Source organism: Hyperoodon ampullatus (genome assembly GCF_949752795.1).
Source record: "Hyperoodon ampullatus genome assembly, chromosome: 2".
Taxonomy (NCBI): Eukaryota; Metazoa; Chordata; class Mammalia; order Artiodactyla; family Ziphiidae; genus Hyperoodon; species Hyperoodon ampullatus.
In genome coordinates, this window is record NC_136915.1 from 105,473,390 (window position 1) to 105,489,477 (window position 16,088).

At 37.9% G+C, this 16,088-nt stretch overlaps 2 protein-coding genes across 2 annotated transcripts in view; one reads left to right on the forward strand and one right to left on the reverse strand.

Moving 5' to 3' along the window:
• The window catches only part of WDR3 (WD repeat domain 3), a gene marked incomplete at its 5' end in the record, with an annotated part of 34,231 nt that extends 31,033 nt beyond the window's left edge, over positions 1-3,198 (forward strand). Inside the window, 3 exons of the mRNA XM_079698003.1 lie at positions 528-656; positions 2,064-2,157; positions 2,458-3,198. Of these exons, the coding sequence (XP_079554129.1) occupies positions 528-656; positions 2,064-2,157; positions 2,458-2,613 (379 nt within the window). The 3' untranslated portion in view covers positions 2,614-3,198. The remainder of the gene's footprint in view (positions 1-527; positions 657-2,063; positions 2,158-2,457) is intronic.
• A 7,665-nt stretch (positions 3,199-10,863) lies between these two features.
• The window catches only part of SPAG17 (sperm associated antigen 17), a gene marked incomplete at both ends in the record, with an annotated part of 220,105 nt that continues 214,880 nt past the window's right edge, over positions 10,864-16,088 (reverse strand). Inside the window, 2 exons of the mRNA XM_079698181.1 lie at positions 10,864-11,022; positions 13,728-13,862. Coding sequence (XP_079554307.1) covers positions 10,864-11,022; positions 13,728-13,862 — 294 coding nt within the window. The remainder of the gene's footprint in view (positions 11,023-13,727; positions 13,863-16,088) is intronic.

Sequence of the window (16,088 nt, forward strand, 5' to 3'; positions counted from 1 at the left end):
AAATCCTCTTGAGAGTTGGAATTGATGAAATGATAATAGAACTAGCTCAAGAAAAGTAAAACAAACCAAAAAAAGAACAAGAGGGAGCTGTTCTCCTAGATTAAAAAACTGTAAAAATGCAAAATTAAAACAGTACAGGATTGTTGTCAGAATCAGTTATGAAAACAGACTCTAAAGCCCTAGAACACTCTATTATATAGAAGGACTCAATAAATGGTAAAAGAAGTATCATATAAAGATGGGATATACAACAAAAGGTTTTAAAGAAATTGGTTATCTGAAAGAAAAACAGTTAGATTCTCCTACCCTGCCATGGACCAGAATGCATCAAGTAGGTTAAAATACTAAATATAAAAAACCAAAACGTTGAAAAGAGAACCATTTATAATACAGATGTATGTTTAACTCTGGATGGGTAAGATCTACTCAAGTATAAAAGTAGAAGAAAAAAATAGGAGAGGAAAAGATTTTTAAATTGACCATGTTAAGAAACGTGGCATTTTTAATGTTTATTTTTTCCTCTTCAGTGAGCTGGAAGAATCTCTGCTTGTGCTGCCTTTCTCTTACGTCCCAGACATTCTTAAGCTCTTTAATGAATTCATCCAGCTGGGCTCTGATGTTGAACTTCTATGTAGGTGCCTCTTCTTTCTCCTCAGGTAACGTCCTTTCCAAAAGAATATCATGTCTCATCCGCATAACTGCTCCAGTAGTGCCTCACCTGAAGCTGTCCATGCTTTGGGATTAAGAAATGTGATGTTTCCATTTCAGAGACTGTTGGGAATTTCAGTGCTGCCTGACATAATTCTTATCCTTTGGAATCAGTCTTGCTCATAAAACGCAGATAGTGATGACCCAACTCTAAGTAGCACGAGGTACTATGTTGCTAAGGATGCTCAGGCACGCGGAGGTCTCCAGGTTACAGTCTAAGGTAGCAGCTCCGGTTCTAGTCAGTTTGCTGAAAGCCCATCTCTGAATGGCCAGTCTGCCTCAGTGTTTCTTTTTGACTATTGAGTTTAAACTAAATGGTTTTGTTTTCATAACAGCATTTTAAGGAGTAGTCAGTTTATTTCCCAGGTCTCTACAAGTACAAATGGAAGGATAGGGGCATATTTGGAGGGAACTAAGAAACGTAAAGAAAATGTTCATTAGATGATATTCTTAAATAGGAAGAATTCTTATTAATATGTAACAGAGGGAAAATATATTTACAAAGGTGTAATATATTCTTATCTCCCACTCTGTCCCCCAGTCTCAAGCCGTTATATCAGAGGACAGGAATAGAGGCAAATTTGAACAGTCCTTAAAATGCTATTAGGAAAACAGAAACTGCTCAGCCAATACCAAATAGTTAAAAAGAAAACAGGTGTATTTGGTGAATTAGCCTTTTTTCATGATCATTAACCCTTCATTCCTTTACTTCTTTCAGGATAGTAGCAAATGAACAATGATATGTTTATATTATTCTGTTGTCATATTTACAGTTTAGTTTTTAATTGCTATGGCATATGTGCTATTGAATCGGGGTTACTGATTCTAAGAAACACAGTGAATATTTCTAGCATATTGGGGTGGTAGATGGGTGCTACCTCGCAGGTAGATATGGCAGGTCACAACTGAGGGTGAGGGTGAATGTGGAGGTTAAAGGAGCATGAATCATCAAGGGCATCTTGGTACTCTAGGTCAGAGTTTGATCATCTCTTTTTGGCTGAAATATTAATAAATCTTTGAGTTAGCAATTCTTAGAAGGCCCATTTTCCTCTGATCTTTCCATAGAATGCCATTGTCAAAATCTGTGGCCACTGGGTAGATTGCAAAGAGTCAGCTTTGCAAATGAGTTGAATGTTAGGATAGTATTTTAAAAATTGTTATTGGATAGAACTGAATAGTAGGAAGAAACTTCTTTAGTTTTTTTTTTCCTAGAAGCATTTCTGTATTCCCATGATCGGTGAAATGATTTTTTTTTTTTTTTTTGGACATTTTTTCTGTTTGCTAGTTCTAGAAGGGATAGGTAGAGCTAGAAGCACTATCTTTCTTTGTGACATGCCTGGTTTTATTTTTGTTAGGATTCACTTTGGCCAGATCACTAGCAACCAAATGCTTGTGCCCGTGATTGAAAAATTAAAGGAAACAACTATTTCAAAAGTCAGCCAAGTCCGGGTAAGTATCTTTGTAGAGACAGAACAAGGAGCGGAAAATTCTAGTGTGTATGTTACTTACAAGTAGCATAGTGCGCTGTGCCCTGTCTTTGGTGATATTGACCTGACATGCATGTATATTTAAGATGAGGTTTTTGTTGGAGCTAGTAGACATAAGGAAAACAAACAAACAAACAAGGAAAAACCTTAGGGAAGGATGAGTAGCAACATATGAAGCTTTGGTTCCCCTGACTCACATACGCTGCGATATTGAACTGAATTGAGAGGAAGTTTATTTAATCTCTCTTGTATTCTTTCTCAGGATGTTATCGGCTTCAACATGGCAGGTCTTGATTATCTCAAGAGGGAATGTGAGGCAAAAAGTGAAGTTATGTTTTTTGCTGATGCTACCAGCCACTTGGAAGAAAAGAAGAGGAAAAAGAAAAAGAGGGAGAAGCTGATTTTAACATTGACTTAGAACTGAAATGTGGTGCCTTTTCCAACTTTTTCTTGAAAAGGACTTCCAAACTAAGCAGCAGTAGAGTTGGTGTAATCTTTGAAATAAGTAAGAGGTTATCATGTTGCAAAAGAAAGATCATAGGATGTGTTTCCTAACTTTGCCTGAGGGAATTCCAACATAGCAGTATGGGCTCCATTTCTTGGACTGAAACACAGACTAGTTTAAAATCTGTGCTCTGAATGGCAAGCCCTGCAGGAGTTGTTCCCTTTATATTCTAGCAGGAAGCAAAGAACTTTTTTAAAATTAAGTATTTGTTTCACTAGAGTTGAAATTAACATTTCCCAAGTTTTCCTTATTTCTTTTATGTCAGAAGATTTGTTGGGTAATTTGTTGCCTCTCTGTATTAGGTTTTACTGCCTGCTGAGACAATCAGGTATGTAACTGATTGCCCTCTGCCCATAAATGCAGAGTCTTGGACTTACAGAGCTGAAAGGGACCATAAAAGTTATCTAGAACAGCCTCTTTAAACTTAACCTCTTGCAGTTTATCTGTATATAAAAAGCTCCTAATTGCTGTTTATACTTCTCTAAGTAGTTGTTTCTAATTAAAGAGTAGTCAAGCAGAGATGCCTTGCTGTGCTTTCTGGGTGATTAATACACTATGTATGTATGTATGTATGTATGTATGTATGTATGTATGTATGTGTGTGTGTATATATATGTGGTAGGGAAGTGGGAATGTTTTAGGAAAGGAAATTGACACATACCTTTGGGACTAGGCTTTTCTTTGTGGGAAGTTTTTAAATCACTAATTGGATCTCCTTGTTACAGATCTGTGCAGATTTCCCATATCTTCTTGAGTGTAGTTTGTATGTTTCTATGAATTTGTCCTTTCATCTACCTTGCTGTTTGTAGTGCTACCATTTTCTTGCCAGTCTCAGAGCTGCAGTTCTTATCTGTCCCAAACCACAGGTCTATTATTGTTCCTAAGCATAACACAGTTACTGAACTGAAGTAAGGAATTGAGCAGTAGGATTTTTTGAACAGAATGAGAGTAAAAAAGAATCTAGGCATGGAGTTCCTGAGGCTTAACTATGGAAAGGCAAGAGAACAGAAAGTATGGTGGATTCTAGGTGCTTTCCAGTCTGAAGAATCAACCTTTTTAGGCAGTTATTCCTGCCACCAAGGAGAGGAGTTACTTAATTCTCTCATCATACCTTGATGAGAGCAAAGGCTGTTTGTGCTTCTTGGAGTTGTTCATTGAAACAGAAAGAAATTGAAACATTATCGACGATTTGGTTTGGTTTGCAAACCAAAACAAGTTCCAGGTGGGTACTCTAGATGTATATGTCATTAAAAATTATTTTGTTTTAAAAGTGCTGCTTTCTTATAGTTTTGCAGCTATTTAAGGTTGATCAGAGTGACAGTACTAGGGGATTTAAAGGTGCTTCCGTCTTATGTTACACTAATCAAAGAGAAGGGGAACTTACCTCAGATAAAGTGAAATGTACAGTAAGTAACTGAGCTATATAGCTTTTGGTCAAAGTATTTGAAACTCCTTACCTAAAAGTTTGAGGTTAACAGGTGAGTTTAAAAAAAAATTCTAAGCCAAGCTAATTTCTAGTCATTAAGTCCGCATTTATTGGTTTAGCCAGCCATTGGCTACACACAGTCCTTTGTACTGAAACCATTTAATGAATAATCTCTTGCAAATGATGCATTGTTACCTATGGAAGCCTGTAATGCCATAAAGAGGAGGCTCATCCTGCGCGTCTGGAGCCTGTGCTCCGCAACAAGAGGCCGCGATAGTGAGAGGCCCGCGCACCGCGATGAAGAGTGGCCCCTGCTTGCCACAACTAGAGAAAGCCCTCGCACAGAAACGAAGATGCAACACAGCAAAAATAAATAAATTAATTAAAAAAAAAAAACAAAAAACTCCTACCCGCAACATCTTCTTTAAAAAAAAAAAAAAAAAAAAGAGGAGGCTCATGAATGGTTTATTAGGAGTATACCATCTAAGCTTAACTTAGAAATAAATAAATCTCCATATGTCTATATATATTTATTTCAAATAAGCTTAGATGGTATACTCCTAATAAGAAGTATATGCTTAACAATTTGAGATTACCTGGCTAGAAGTTAGGTGCTTAGTGTAGTAATTGTATTAATTAAAGTGTTTCTCTGTGACAAGTATCATAAGTCATATCTCATCCCAAGGAAGTCTAGCAGAGCATCTAGGACAGTGACCAAGGAGACAGTGGTGTCTGTCACTGGCATCTAGGGTTCCACTCACCTATCCGTCAGTGCAGCCTTTCCAGGCCAGACCAGGCAAGAGCTTAGGAGGAAGCCACCTGGCCTACAAACAGTATCTACAATCCATCCCTTTCCTCATAATCTAAGAGCCTTAGTTTTGAGATAGGACTAAGGCTCTTAAGGATAACATCACCTTATATTCTACGTCCTATCTCTATTTCTGAGGTTGTGAGATGCGAGCAGCTCTGATGTGTACCGCAGTCGCTGGCCCGATCCTTGTTAGGGCTGAGCACTAGCTGCCCTTGTATAATCCCTACCCCCACAAGCGTAGGCTGGACCTAGTGACCTGCTTCTAAAGAATAGAATACAACAAATGTAATAGGATATCTCTTCCAAGGTTAGGTTATAAAACCCTGAATTCTGCCTTGCTCGTGCTCTCTCAGGTCTTCTTTATCACTCTGGTAAACACAAGCTGCCATGTTGTGAGATGCCCTGAGGGCAGTGTCCAGACAACAGCCAGTGAGGGACTGAGGTCCTCAGTCTAACAGCCTGTAAGAAGCTGCATCCTGCCAACGACTGCTTGAGTGAGCTGAAAGCAGGTTCACTCCTAGTTAAGCCAGAGTACCCAACAGCTCTGTGCCTGGATTCCTGACCCACACAAGCTATGAGATCTTATATAATGTCTGTTGCTTTAAGCTTACTGAGTTTTGGGGTAATTTGTTACGTAGCAATAGATAACTAATACAGCTTCTGTAGAGCAAATTGCCTAACCTGGTTATGTTTCAGATTACTCATCTACAAAATGGCATGATGCTACCTACACTGAAGTTATTATAAAGTACTTACCACTGGCTCAGAGTAAACACAGAATATGTTACTTTTACTGTGTGAGACGTACAAGGTATAAACCTATAGAATGATTCCAATATATACATAGATAAGATTGAAAAGAAATGGATTAAAATGTTATCTGTCAGATATTACAGAGAATCTTTACAATAGATGTCTAATATGAGTAAGTACATTGGGCATCTTTTAATGTCATTAACTCTGATAATATGAACAAAGAGGCATAAAGACAACATCACTTAAGACATTTCTTCTATTAGGTACATTCATGTCATTACTTTTTTTTTTTTTTGAGTGCTTATTCATTCTTTACTTATTTCCAAACCTTCCCAGTGTTGAAAAGATAATTATTCAGCTATGGGACAGTTTAATCTCTAGTTGGCTAAGGTTACTGGATCAGTAATTCATACTCATGTTACAGTCACCATCGTAGACAGGCTAAGGAAATAGTCCTACTTACTAGTCAAGATTTTGAGACTACAGAGGAGATATAGGGACTAAATTCACCCAAGTCATTCTTTCTGAAGCATATAAGGATATGTTTAGTCCTTTTTAAAAACAATTTCCTATATCAATAGGGGACTCAAAGATCATACCTCTTCCAATTGTTTCATGTGATTTGGGTAACAGGAATCCTATATTTGCACTCAGATTTCAGTTAACTTCTCTCAATTCCTGATTGAGTTCTGAACTTCTTTAGCAATGAGTCACAATTTTGAAGCATGTCATTACTTTTGATAGATTGGTGCCAACAGACATTATGAAAATTTGAAAGCTCTTCTGCAGTTTTCAGAATTATCTAGCTAGAGTTTCAAACTTTACCACTACTTAGTTTAAGATAACTTCTGAAAGGCATCGACTAGAACCGAGATAAATCACGTCTTAATCAGTGGTTCCCCAAGTATATTCCAAGATCCCTAGGGGTCTGAAGACTCTTTCGAGGAGTCTGCAAGGTCAAAAATGTTTCAAAACAATAAATTTAATAGTGTCCTCCAGAAATTCATGTCCACCCAGAACCTATGAATGTGATCTTATTTGGAATTTGGGTCTTTACAAATATAATTAGTTAAGATTAGGCCATTCTAGATAAGATTAAATCCAATGATTTGCTTTTATAAGAATGCCATGTGATGGACAGCTACATGTAAAAGAATGAAATTAGAACATTCTCTAACACCATACCCAAAAATAAACTCAAAATGGATCAAAGACCTAAATGTAAGGCCAGACATTATAAAACTCTTAGGGGAAAATAGAGAACACCCTTTGACATAAATCTCAGCAATATCTTTTTGGATCCACCTCATAGAGTAAGGAAAATAAAAACAAAAATAAACAAGTGGGACCTAATAAAACTTAAAGCTTTTGCACAACAAAGGAAACCATAAACAAAATGAAGAGACAGCCCCCAGAATGGGAGAAAATATCTGCAGACGAAGCAACCAACAAGGGATTAATCTCTAAACTACACAAACAGCTCATGCAGCCCTACATTAAAAAAAAAAAAAAGGCACATGAAAAGATGCTCAACATCACTAATTATCAGAGCAATGCAAATCAAAACTACAACAAGGTACTACCTCACATCGGTCAGAATGTCCATCATCAAAAAGTCTACACACAATAAATGCTGGAGAGGGTGTGGAGAAAAGGGAACCCTCCTACACTGTTGGTACCACCACTATGGAGAACAGTATGGAGGTTCCTTAAAAAACTAAAAATAGAACTACCATATGATCCAGTAATCCCACTCCCGGGCATATATCTGGAGAAAACCATAATTCAAAAAGATACATGCACCCCAATGTTCATTGCAGCACTATTTACAATAGCCAAGACATGGAAGCAATCTAAAAGTCCATTGACAGATGAATGGATAAAGCAGATGTGGTACATATATACAATGGAATATTACTCAGCCGTAAAAATGAAATAATGCCATTTGCAGCAACGTGGATGAACCGAGAGATTATCATCCTAAATGAAGTAAGTCAGAGAAAGACCTATCATATGATACCACTCATATGTGGAATTAATTTAAAAATGATACAAATGAACTTATTTACAAAACAGAAACAGACTTACAGATATCAAAACAAACTTATGGTTTCCAAAGGGGAAATGTGGCAGGGAGGGATAAATCAGGAGCTTGGGATAAACATACATACACTACTATATATAAGGTAGATGGCCAACAAGGACCTGCTGTATAGCACAGGGAACTCAATGTTGTGTGATGACCTATATGAGAAAAGAATCTAAAATAGAATAATATATGTATATGTATAACTTAATCACTTTTCTGTACACCTGACACTAACACAACATTGTACATCAACTATACTCCAGTAAAATTAAAAAAAAAAGAATGCCATGTGAGGACACACAGGGAGGGAGGACACATGACAGCAGAGGCAGAGATTGGGATTGGAGTGACAGCAGCTACAACCCTAGGAACACCAAGGATTCTGTCTACCACCAGAAACTAGGAGAGAGGCATGGAACAAATTCCCTCAGTGCTTCCAGAAGGAACGAACTCTCTAATACCTTGGTTTCAGACCTCCTAAACTGCAAGAGAATAAATATCCATTGTTTTAAGCCACCCAGTGTGGTCATTTGTTATGGCAGCCTCAGGAAACTGATAACAAATTTTGGTACCAGGAAGTGAGGTACTGCTATAGCAAATACCTAAAAATATGGAAGTGGCTTTGGAATCAAGTAATGGGTGAAAGCAGGAAGAATTTTGAGCTACATGATAGAAGAAAGTCTAGATTACCTTGAACAGACTGTTGGTAGAAATAATGGACAGTAAAAGCACTTTTGGTGAGGGTTCAGAAGGAAGTGATGGGGAAAGTAAAGAACACTTCAGGCATCTTAGAGAATTCCTACATCATGAACAGAATTTGGTATACATATGAACATTAAAGGTGATTTTGCTAAGACCTCAGGTGGAAATGAAGAATATGTTATTGGACAGTGGAGGAAAAGTGATCCTTGTTACAAAGTGGCAGAAAACTTGGCTGAATTGTGTTCTGCTTTTGGGTAAAAAGTAGAACTTATAAGCAATGAAATTGGATTTCCAAGCAAAACATGGAAGATGTGTCCTGGTTTCTTGCTGCTTATAGTAAAATACAAGAGGAAAGAGATAAACTGAGGAAGGAAATGGTCAGCAGAAAGGAACCTGAACATGATGATTTGGAAAATTCACAGCCAGTCCATATTGCAGGAAATGCTAAAGCATGCTCTGGAGAGTTCATCAAGGGTGCAGCTGGAAAACCTAGTGGAGAAATCAGGTTTGTGACCATGAGTATAATCAACCATCTCAGCAGAAGTTAGGAACAGAGGTGAGACTATCCAGGAAGGACCTGTGGAGAACCCTCAGGTCTAATGGCGTGGATCTCCTTGACATCCATGAAGACTGATGCCTTTTGAGAATGTTCTATCAGCAGAAACACTGCCTGCTTGGCCTGGGGGACAGAGACAAGAAATGAAGGAAGGCTGCCAGACTTCTGGGCTTCTATAAGCAGGAAATGGGGTGCCCAGAGGATAAGACTGTGTCCCAGGCTAACAACTGAGAGGGTAGGGCCCACAAGACGTCTGTGGGTCTAGAGGGGGGTGCTGTTGAAGCCTCTGGCCCAGAGGGCAGATCAGACACAGATAATTATGCTCAGGCTTTGAAACCTTAGGAAATCCACCCCTCTGCACTGCAAACACTTAAATCGGTGACTCCTTTATTCTTTCCATTTTCTCCTTTTAGAATGGGAATGTCTTCTTATACTATTTTGCAAGCTGACAAATTGTTTCTAGTTTCACAAGTCCATAGATGGAAAGGACACCATGATAGGTGGGAAGTATTGGGATGGAGTGAGTGCATTTTGCATGTGAGATGGGCATAAATTTGGGGGAACCAGAGGGTGGACTGTACTGAGTTTATCCCCACAAAACTCATGTCTACCAGTACTTATGAATGTGATCTTATTTGTAAATAGGGTCTTTACAGATGCAATCAAGTTAAGATGAGGTCATTCAAGATTAGAGGAGCCCCTAAAACCAATGACTATTGTTCTTATAAGGAGAGACATATAGAAATACACAGGGAAGAATGCCACTGGGGACAGAGGCAGAGATCAGAGTGAGTTATAAGCTAAGGAACACCAAGGACTTCTGGCAACCACCAGAAGTTAGGAAAGAGGCACAGAACAAATTCTCCCTCAGAGCCTCCAGAAGGAACCAACCCTGCTGCCACCTTGATTTCAAACGTCTGGCCCCCAAAACTGCAAGAGAATAAATATCTATTGTTTTAAGCCACCTGGTCTGCGGTACTTTGTTATGGCAGCCTCGAGACACAAATACAGATTTATTACAGCAGCCCTAGGAAACTAATGCAAGATGCTATTGGCCTTTTTCTCTCATGAGCGTACAGTGGAGTTTTCCAGAGACTATGTGATGTGTGATATGGTGACAGATTGAATACAGAGCAGATGTGAGAATCCAGCTATGTCCTATTAAGCCAGACATTGAAAAGATTTGCAAAAATGTAATACTCTTCTTATTAATTTTTGTTTGGAAAAGTTATTTTTCATTAACAATTTATTTATGGTAATATACTGGGTTTATTTTTTAATAAATTATAAGTTTTTCCAAGTTTTAATTCTAATTTGGTAAATATTGATAATATGACCCACATAAACAAAAGGTTTTTGGGATCCTCAATAATTTTTAAGAATACATGAGAAGTCTTGAGTCCAAAAAATTTAAGAACCACTAGCCTAACTGTAAATTCTCAAGTCCAAAAGGGCATCCTGCTGTTTGTTTGTACCCTTGTTTTTTGGAGAGTCCGATCAACATCAAAAATAGCACTTGAAAGAGTGAACTTTAGAATCACATTGAAGTAGGTTAGATTTTTACTGCTTCAAGATTCTCTGAGCCTCAGTTTCCTTATTTATAAAGTGGGGAAAATATCTATCTTGTAGATAGTATGAGGATTAGATAGTTTATGACTATGAAGGGGTAGTTGTTATAATTATTAAAAACAAATATTTTCATTCCACCAGACTAAGTGGCTCATTGGTTGCTGGCTGTATGAAGATGGGAATGAATGCAAGGTCTAAGGCCTCAAGCTTGAATGGATGACAATCAAATTACAAATTTGTTACTTACCTGACACCTAATGTGGAGAAACTTTACGGGACATGAAGATTCCAAGTGCAGAGGAAGAAACTGTAGAAATCTTCTGGACCATAGGATTTTCTTTTCCCTGGGGAAAATCTTTTGGTCTCTTATCATAATTGCTGCTTGTTAAAACTGGTAAAATACCCATTAAGGACTATTACTTTCATGAACAAATGATTTGTATATGCAAACTCAGATAACATTTTAGAATTAGAATCTCTAGCACATTTAGCTCAATTTTAGGTATTTTCTGTCTAATGCAAATTCTACACGCCATGTTTAGGGGATGAAGGATGGCTACTGATCTCCTGTAATTTCTTCTGTTCCCCCTAGAGTATGTTTTCTGCTAAGGGTGACTGGCCTTTCTATACGTGCCATCAATCACCATAACCAGGTCCCAGGCCACATCAACATCCAGATTTCATGGTTTTTTGGTGGGGAGAGGCAGGGGGACAGGCCTTGGGAAATGGACTATGAACTATCATTGTTGTCACTGGAAGTAGAGTAAGGATTTAATAAAACTCTTTTCCCCACCTCTCTGTGCCTGACAGATGGTCTCTAATCTATAAGCAAGGAAATAGAAATTTTATTAACATAAATGCAAAATTATTTAATTGCTGTGACCAGCCACAGGGATTCAGTTATTCTGGATCAGCATCTAATAACTTATGTGAAGAGGATGTAAGAGGACTTGATTTAATTCCAAGAGTGGGGAAAATTGTTCCCAGTGAGGTCTTTCGTGACCACCCTGCTATAAACTGCAATCCTTAACACTCCCTATACTTCCTTTCCTACTTTACATTTTCTCCCTTGTACTTATCACCATTGTAGTCCATGTTTCACTTATTTTGTCTATTGTCTGTCCTCCCACTGGAATGTAAGCTTACATAAAGGCAGAAATTTGTATCTCTTGTTCATTGCTGTATCCCCAATGCCTAGCACATTAGAAAAACTTATGATCTTTGAAAGAATGAACAAATGAATCCAAGTCCATTTCTACTGAAATCAAGGTCATCTGACACAAGTTCCCCTAAATTTCTTTCACCTCAGAATGTCTGGATCCTTAGCCATCTTTGTTCTCTCCCTTGCCAAGACTAACACTTCAGCTCTGTTCTTGATTATTCCCTTGCCCTCTTTTGGATACTGCTGGTTCAGTCCTCTCATTCATATTTCTAATGTTTCTCTTCTGATCCACTCTTTCCAGCCCACAAACACACTAAACTGAAAATCTCTCCTTTTCTTTGTTGCCTCCCTGAGGTACTCTTTCAGGTACCATATACTCTTGCTGTTTCCTTTAATAATAAATTGACACTATCAACACTCAATATTTCTGCTTTCTTAACACCCAGCCATTCTTCACGTTCTGCAGTTTGGTTTTTGTCCCAACCAAATCTAGTGGTCCTATTTCAATCCAAAGTCTCCTTGATATCTCTATAGCATCTGTCAACTGTGTCCATAGTTTCCTGGAAACTCTTTGAGATAGTTCATGTTTTGCTAATTGCTTGTTCTGTCTCCACTGGTGCCCTCTTTTTTCTCCTGCTCCCTAAACAGACTCCACATTTCTTCTCCTTCCCCATACCTTCTATCATCACCTCTGTAGCTGACACTTAAAATTATTATATCTCCAGACTCCTCAATTGAGATCCACTCCTGAGTCTCCATGTTTCATTACCTGAGCTCCAAACCTTGCAGGTGAACTCTTATGTCCTCTTACTTCCTTTTCTCAGTGGGTCCCACCTTAGATTTTACAGTACCCCCTGCCAAATGTCTTTCATCCACGTCCCTCTTTCCCAACTATAGTTGCCACACTATAGTTCTTGTCCTTACACTTGGCCTATTGATGTAGCCTTCCAATGGTTCTTTGCATATCCAGTAACTCTTCTCCTTCAGCATATCCTGTACAATAACACTGGATTCATTTTTATAAAGATATGCTGATTATATCACCCATTGGATCAGAATTTCAATGATTCACTGTTGCTTATATAATAAAGCCAAGGATTCAAAATCTCCCATAACTTGATTCCAACCAACTTTCCCACTATATTACTAATACTCTAATCTCTCAACAAATTGAAATCCCTGCTTCCCCTCCTGAACACCTGGAGATTTCCTATTGCTACACTTTTGTTCATTCTTCCTAGTTTAAGTCTCCTTTCATCAAAGTTTTTGCATTCTATAAGACCCAGCTCAAATATCAAATAGATATAACTGTAACACAAAGTAGTATATGATTCATGCTGTTGGAGTACAATATAGGAATCAAGTGTGAAAACTTTATTTCTGCTACCAGACTATGTAAGTCTTTTAGGATAGAGTCCAATTTTCATTTTTATATTTGATAAAATATTTCATAGAGTACCTTGCATATAATAGGTTCTCAATACCTGTATATTCTACCTGCAAGAGACACCTGTATATTCTATCTGCAAGAGACACCAGTATGAAGGAATGTATTGTAATTCAGTGTATGTCCATTCAACTTCTATAATAAGGTATCTCCTATCCCCCAACAAGATTACAAGTTGGTTTTTTTATGACAAAGACTTACTTTTTAAAAAAATTCTGATTGTCTGATACCCCATGGACAGCCAATAATATTGAGATTTATCCAACTTACAGTCACATGTACTATGTTAGGCACTTTGCTAGATGCTTTCAAAGATGAATGAAGATACAAGTCTTTGTCCTAAGAAATTTAACTCTATGGTTTTAAAAATAGAATAAATGAAGCTACAGAGTGCAGATGTGAGGGGATTAGAAAATAGCATTTTGACTTTTGTATTCTCCTTGCTCAAATGTAATTTTTGCACTATAAATGACTACTCAAATTGAACTTTAAAGGATATTTGCTTCCACAGGTAAGAACAGGACATCATGCTCAGTCATAATCTCTATATTGTGAAAGATGTGTGCTGATCCCTTGGCACCATCCTCTCCAACAGCCATGGCAAATAACTCCACTTTCAGTTCTGCCTGCAAACCAGCAGCCACCTATAAGATACAATGTAGCTTTAGAATCAGACATGTATGAGTTCAAATCTTGATTTTTAACATGACTTTGGGCAAGTTACTCAAACTCTCTAATCTTGTTTCCTCATCTATAAATTTGGCACAAATGAATGATTGCTGTTCTAGCATTTAGAAGAATTACTTCATGGATTAGTTAGGTTGAATTCCATTGAGTAAGCGGGACCCAGGAAAAAGTGCTGAAGGAGAACATCAAGTGCTATTTAAGAAAAAGCATAAGGAAACTAAATGCCAGGATGCTGGAGGGCAAACTTTCATGATGTCTGTAACTGTGCTATTTCTTGAATATCAGTAGCATGTTTCTATTTATTGTCATCCTTGTAGATAAAGATAAATTTAATCTAAGATAAATATAAGTTTCATCTTAAATTTAATCTAAGAGACTGGGTGAATCTCACAATTCCCCTGCCCTGCCCCTTGGTTTACAGTATTCCTAATGTAGGACCTGCAATGTGGCAAAGCCAGTAGAGGGAGACAGAATTAATTTAAATGCCAAACTGCTTAGATCTGAAAGCTACATGGAAGAGGTTTGTACCAACAAAAAAGAAACCTGATATATAAAGAAGAAGAAACACAGCAAGGAATAGGCTTCTTGCTTTGCTCCTTGAAAAGAACACTAGCCAGGAAAGAAAGAGCTGTTTATGTTTCTAAGCTGCCTCTCTAGGAGGTGGGTTAAAAAGCAGAATTGAGAACAGTTATCTGGAAAAAATAAATCAGAAGAAACTACCACATGGAAAGCAGTTAGGTACGAATGGAATTTTTTTCTTCAATAGAGTTTTATAAATAATAGAATTGAAAAATGTTTCAGTTTTTCAACAGTGTGCTTGTAAGCATCTATCTGCACACTGGAGAGTATCCAACAGCTCTGTTTTAAGACCCAGGCCCTTAGCCCTCCAAGCCCAACAACCAGAGCAGGGCTGGGGAATGATGACATTCTGCACAAGGGCAGCTGGAGGACTGTTATCACACAGGTTTACCCAGGCTTGGAGTACATTCATTCAGTGTTGGCTACGAACCAAGCTGAACAGTGGTGAGATTTAGATATGGAGAAGTCTAGAGGTTACATTCTTTGCCAGAGCCAAAACCTACTATCAAAAAGAAAAAAAAAATAATAATAACAAACAGTATAGAATGAGCTTCAAAGAATATAAGCTGGGTTTTTAGTATGTATAAAGGTTCATCCAGCAGTCATTTGGCTTTTGGCTAATCCCTACTTTAAATGAAAAAGATTTGCTAACTTCCCAGAACAGTGGGAGAAAAGCTTGCTTTAACTGTGTTTTTGCTTTATGTTGTGAAGATTCTGAAATTTTGACACAGTACAATGATGAATTGTTTCGGAGAGGTACTCATGAATTAGTGGATCTAATCCCAAAATGTATTTCTGTTTGGAAATTGCAGCCTGCATACTACAATTTTATAGAGATCATAAGATACTGGAGCTGGAAGAGGGCTAAGAAATGATCAGTCTAAGCTCCTCCTTTTATAGACGAGGAAAGCAAGGTGCAGAGGATTAATTAACCAAAAACATCACTGAGCTGCTTGGTGGCATAGTCAGGACAAGAAGCCAAATTTCTTTGCACTATAGCCAACCGATGCTTCTGTGTCAACGTATAACAACGAGGCTGCTTTAAGATCTTGGGATTCACTGAGCACTATGTGCTGGTTATGGGACTGGACGCCCTTGCTCAGAGTTCCCATGAGCCTGTGCAGTCCCCATCTGTGACGAATGGTTCACGTACCTACCAGACTTCCTCACATCATCTGTCACTCAATCACACATCTCTCGAGTGCCCACCATGTGTCCTGCTCTGTAAGCTCCTTATGTGTCTCACTCATCTTTAACATCCCCTGTACCCTGGCACTATCACTGGCATATGGGAGGAACTCAAAGCTTGTTGACTGAAATGAAAGGTGTGTTAAAGCAGCAAGATGATATACTGACCAAGAAATAAAAGTTAAGATTGAAGGTGTGATTTTTATTATCTTTTGAGACAACCTTTTGTTTATAACATACTACACTTCTGAAATTCTAATTTGAAGTAAGTGGCAGTATACACATTTTATACTAAACACCTCATTTGGGGGAATGTATCAAATAAAATCAGAACAGGTTGACATTTTAAAATCTGTATTTTCAGAGATTTTTGGAGAAATGAGACAGATGGTGACTTTAAATATACTACTATTTCT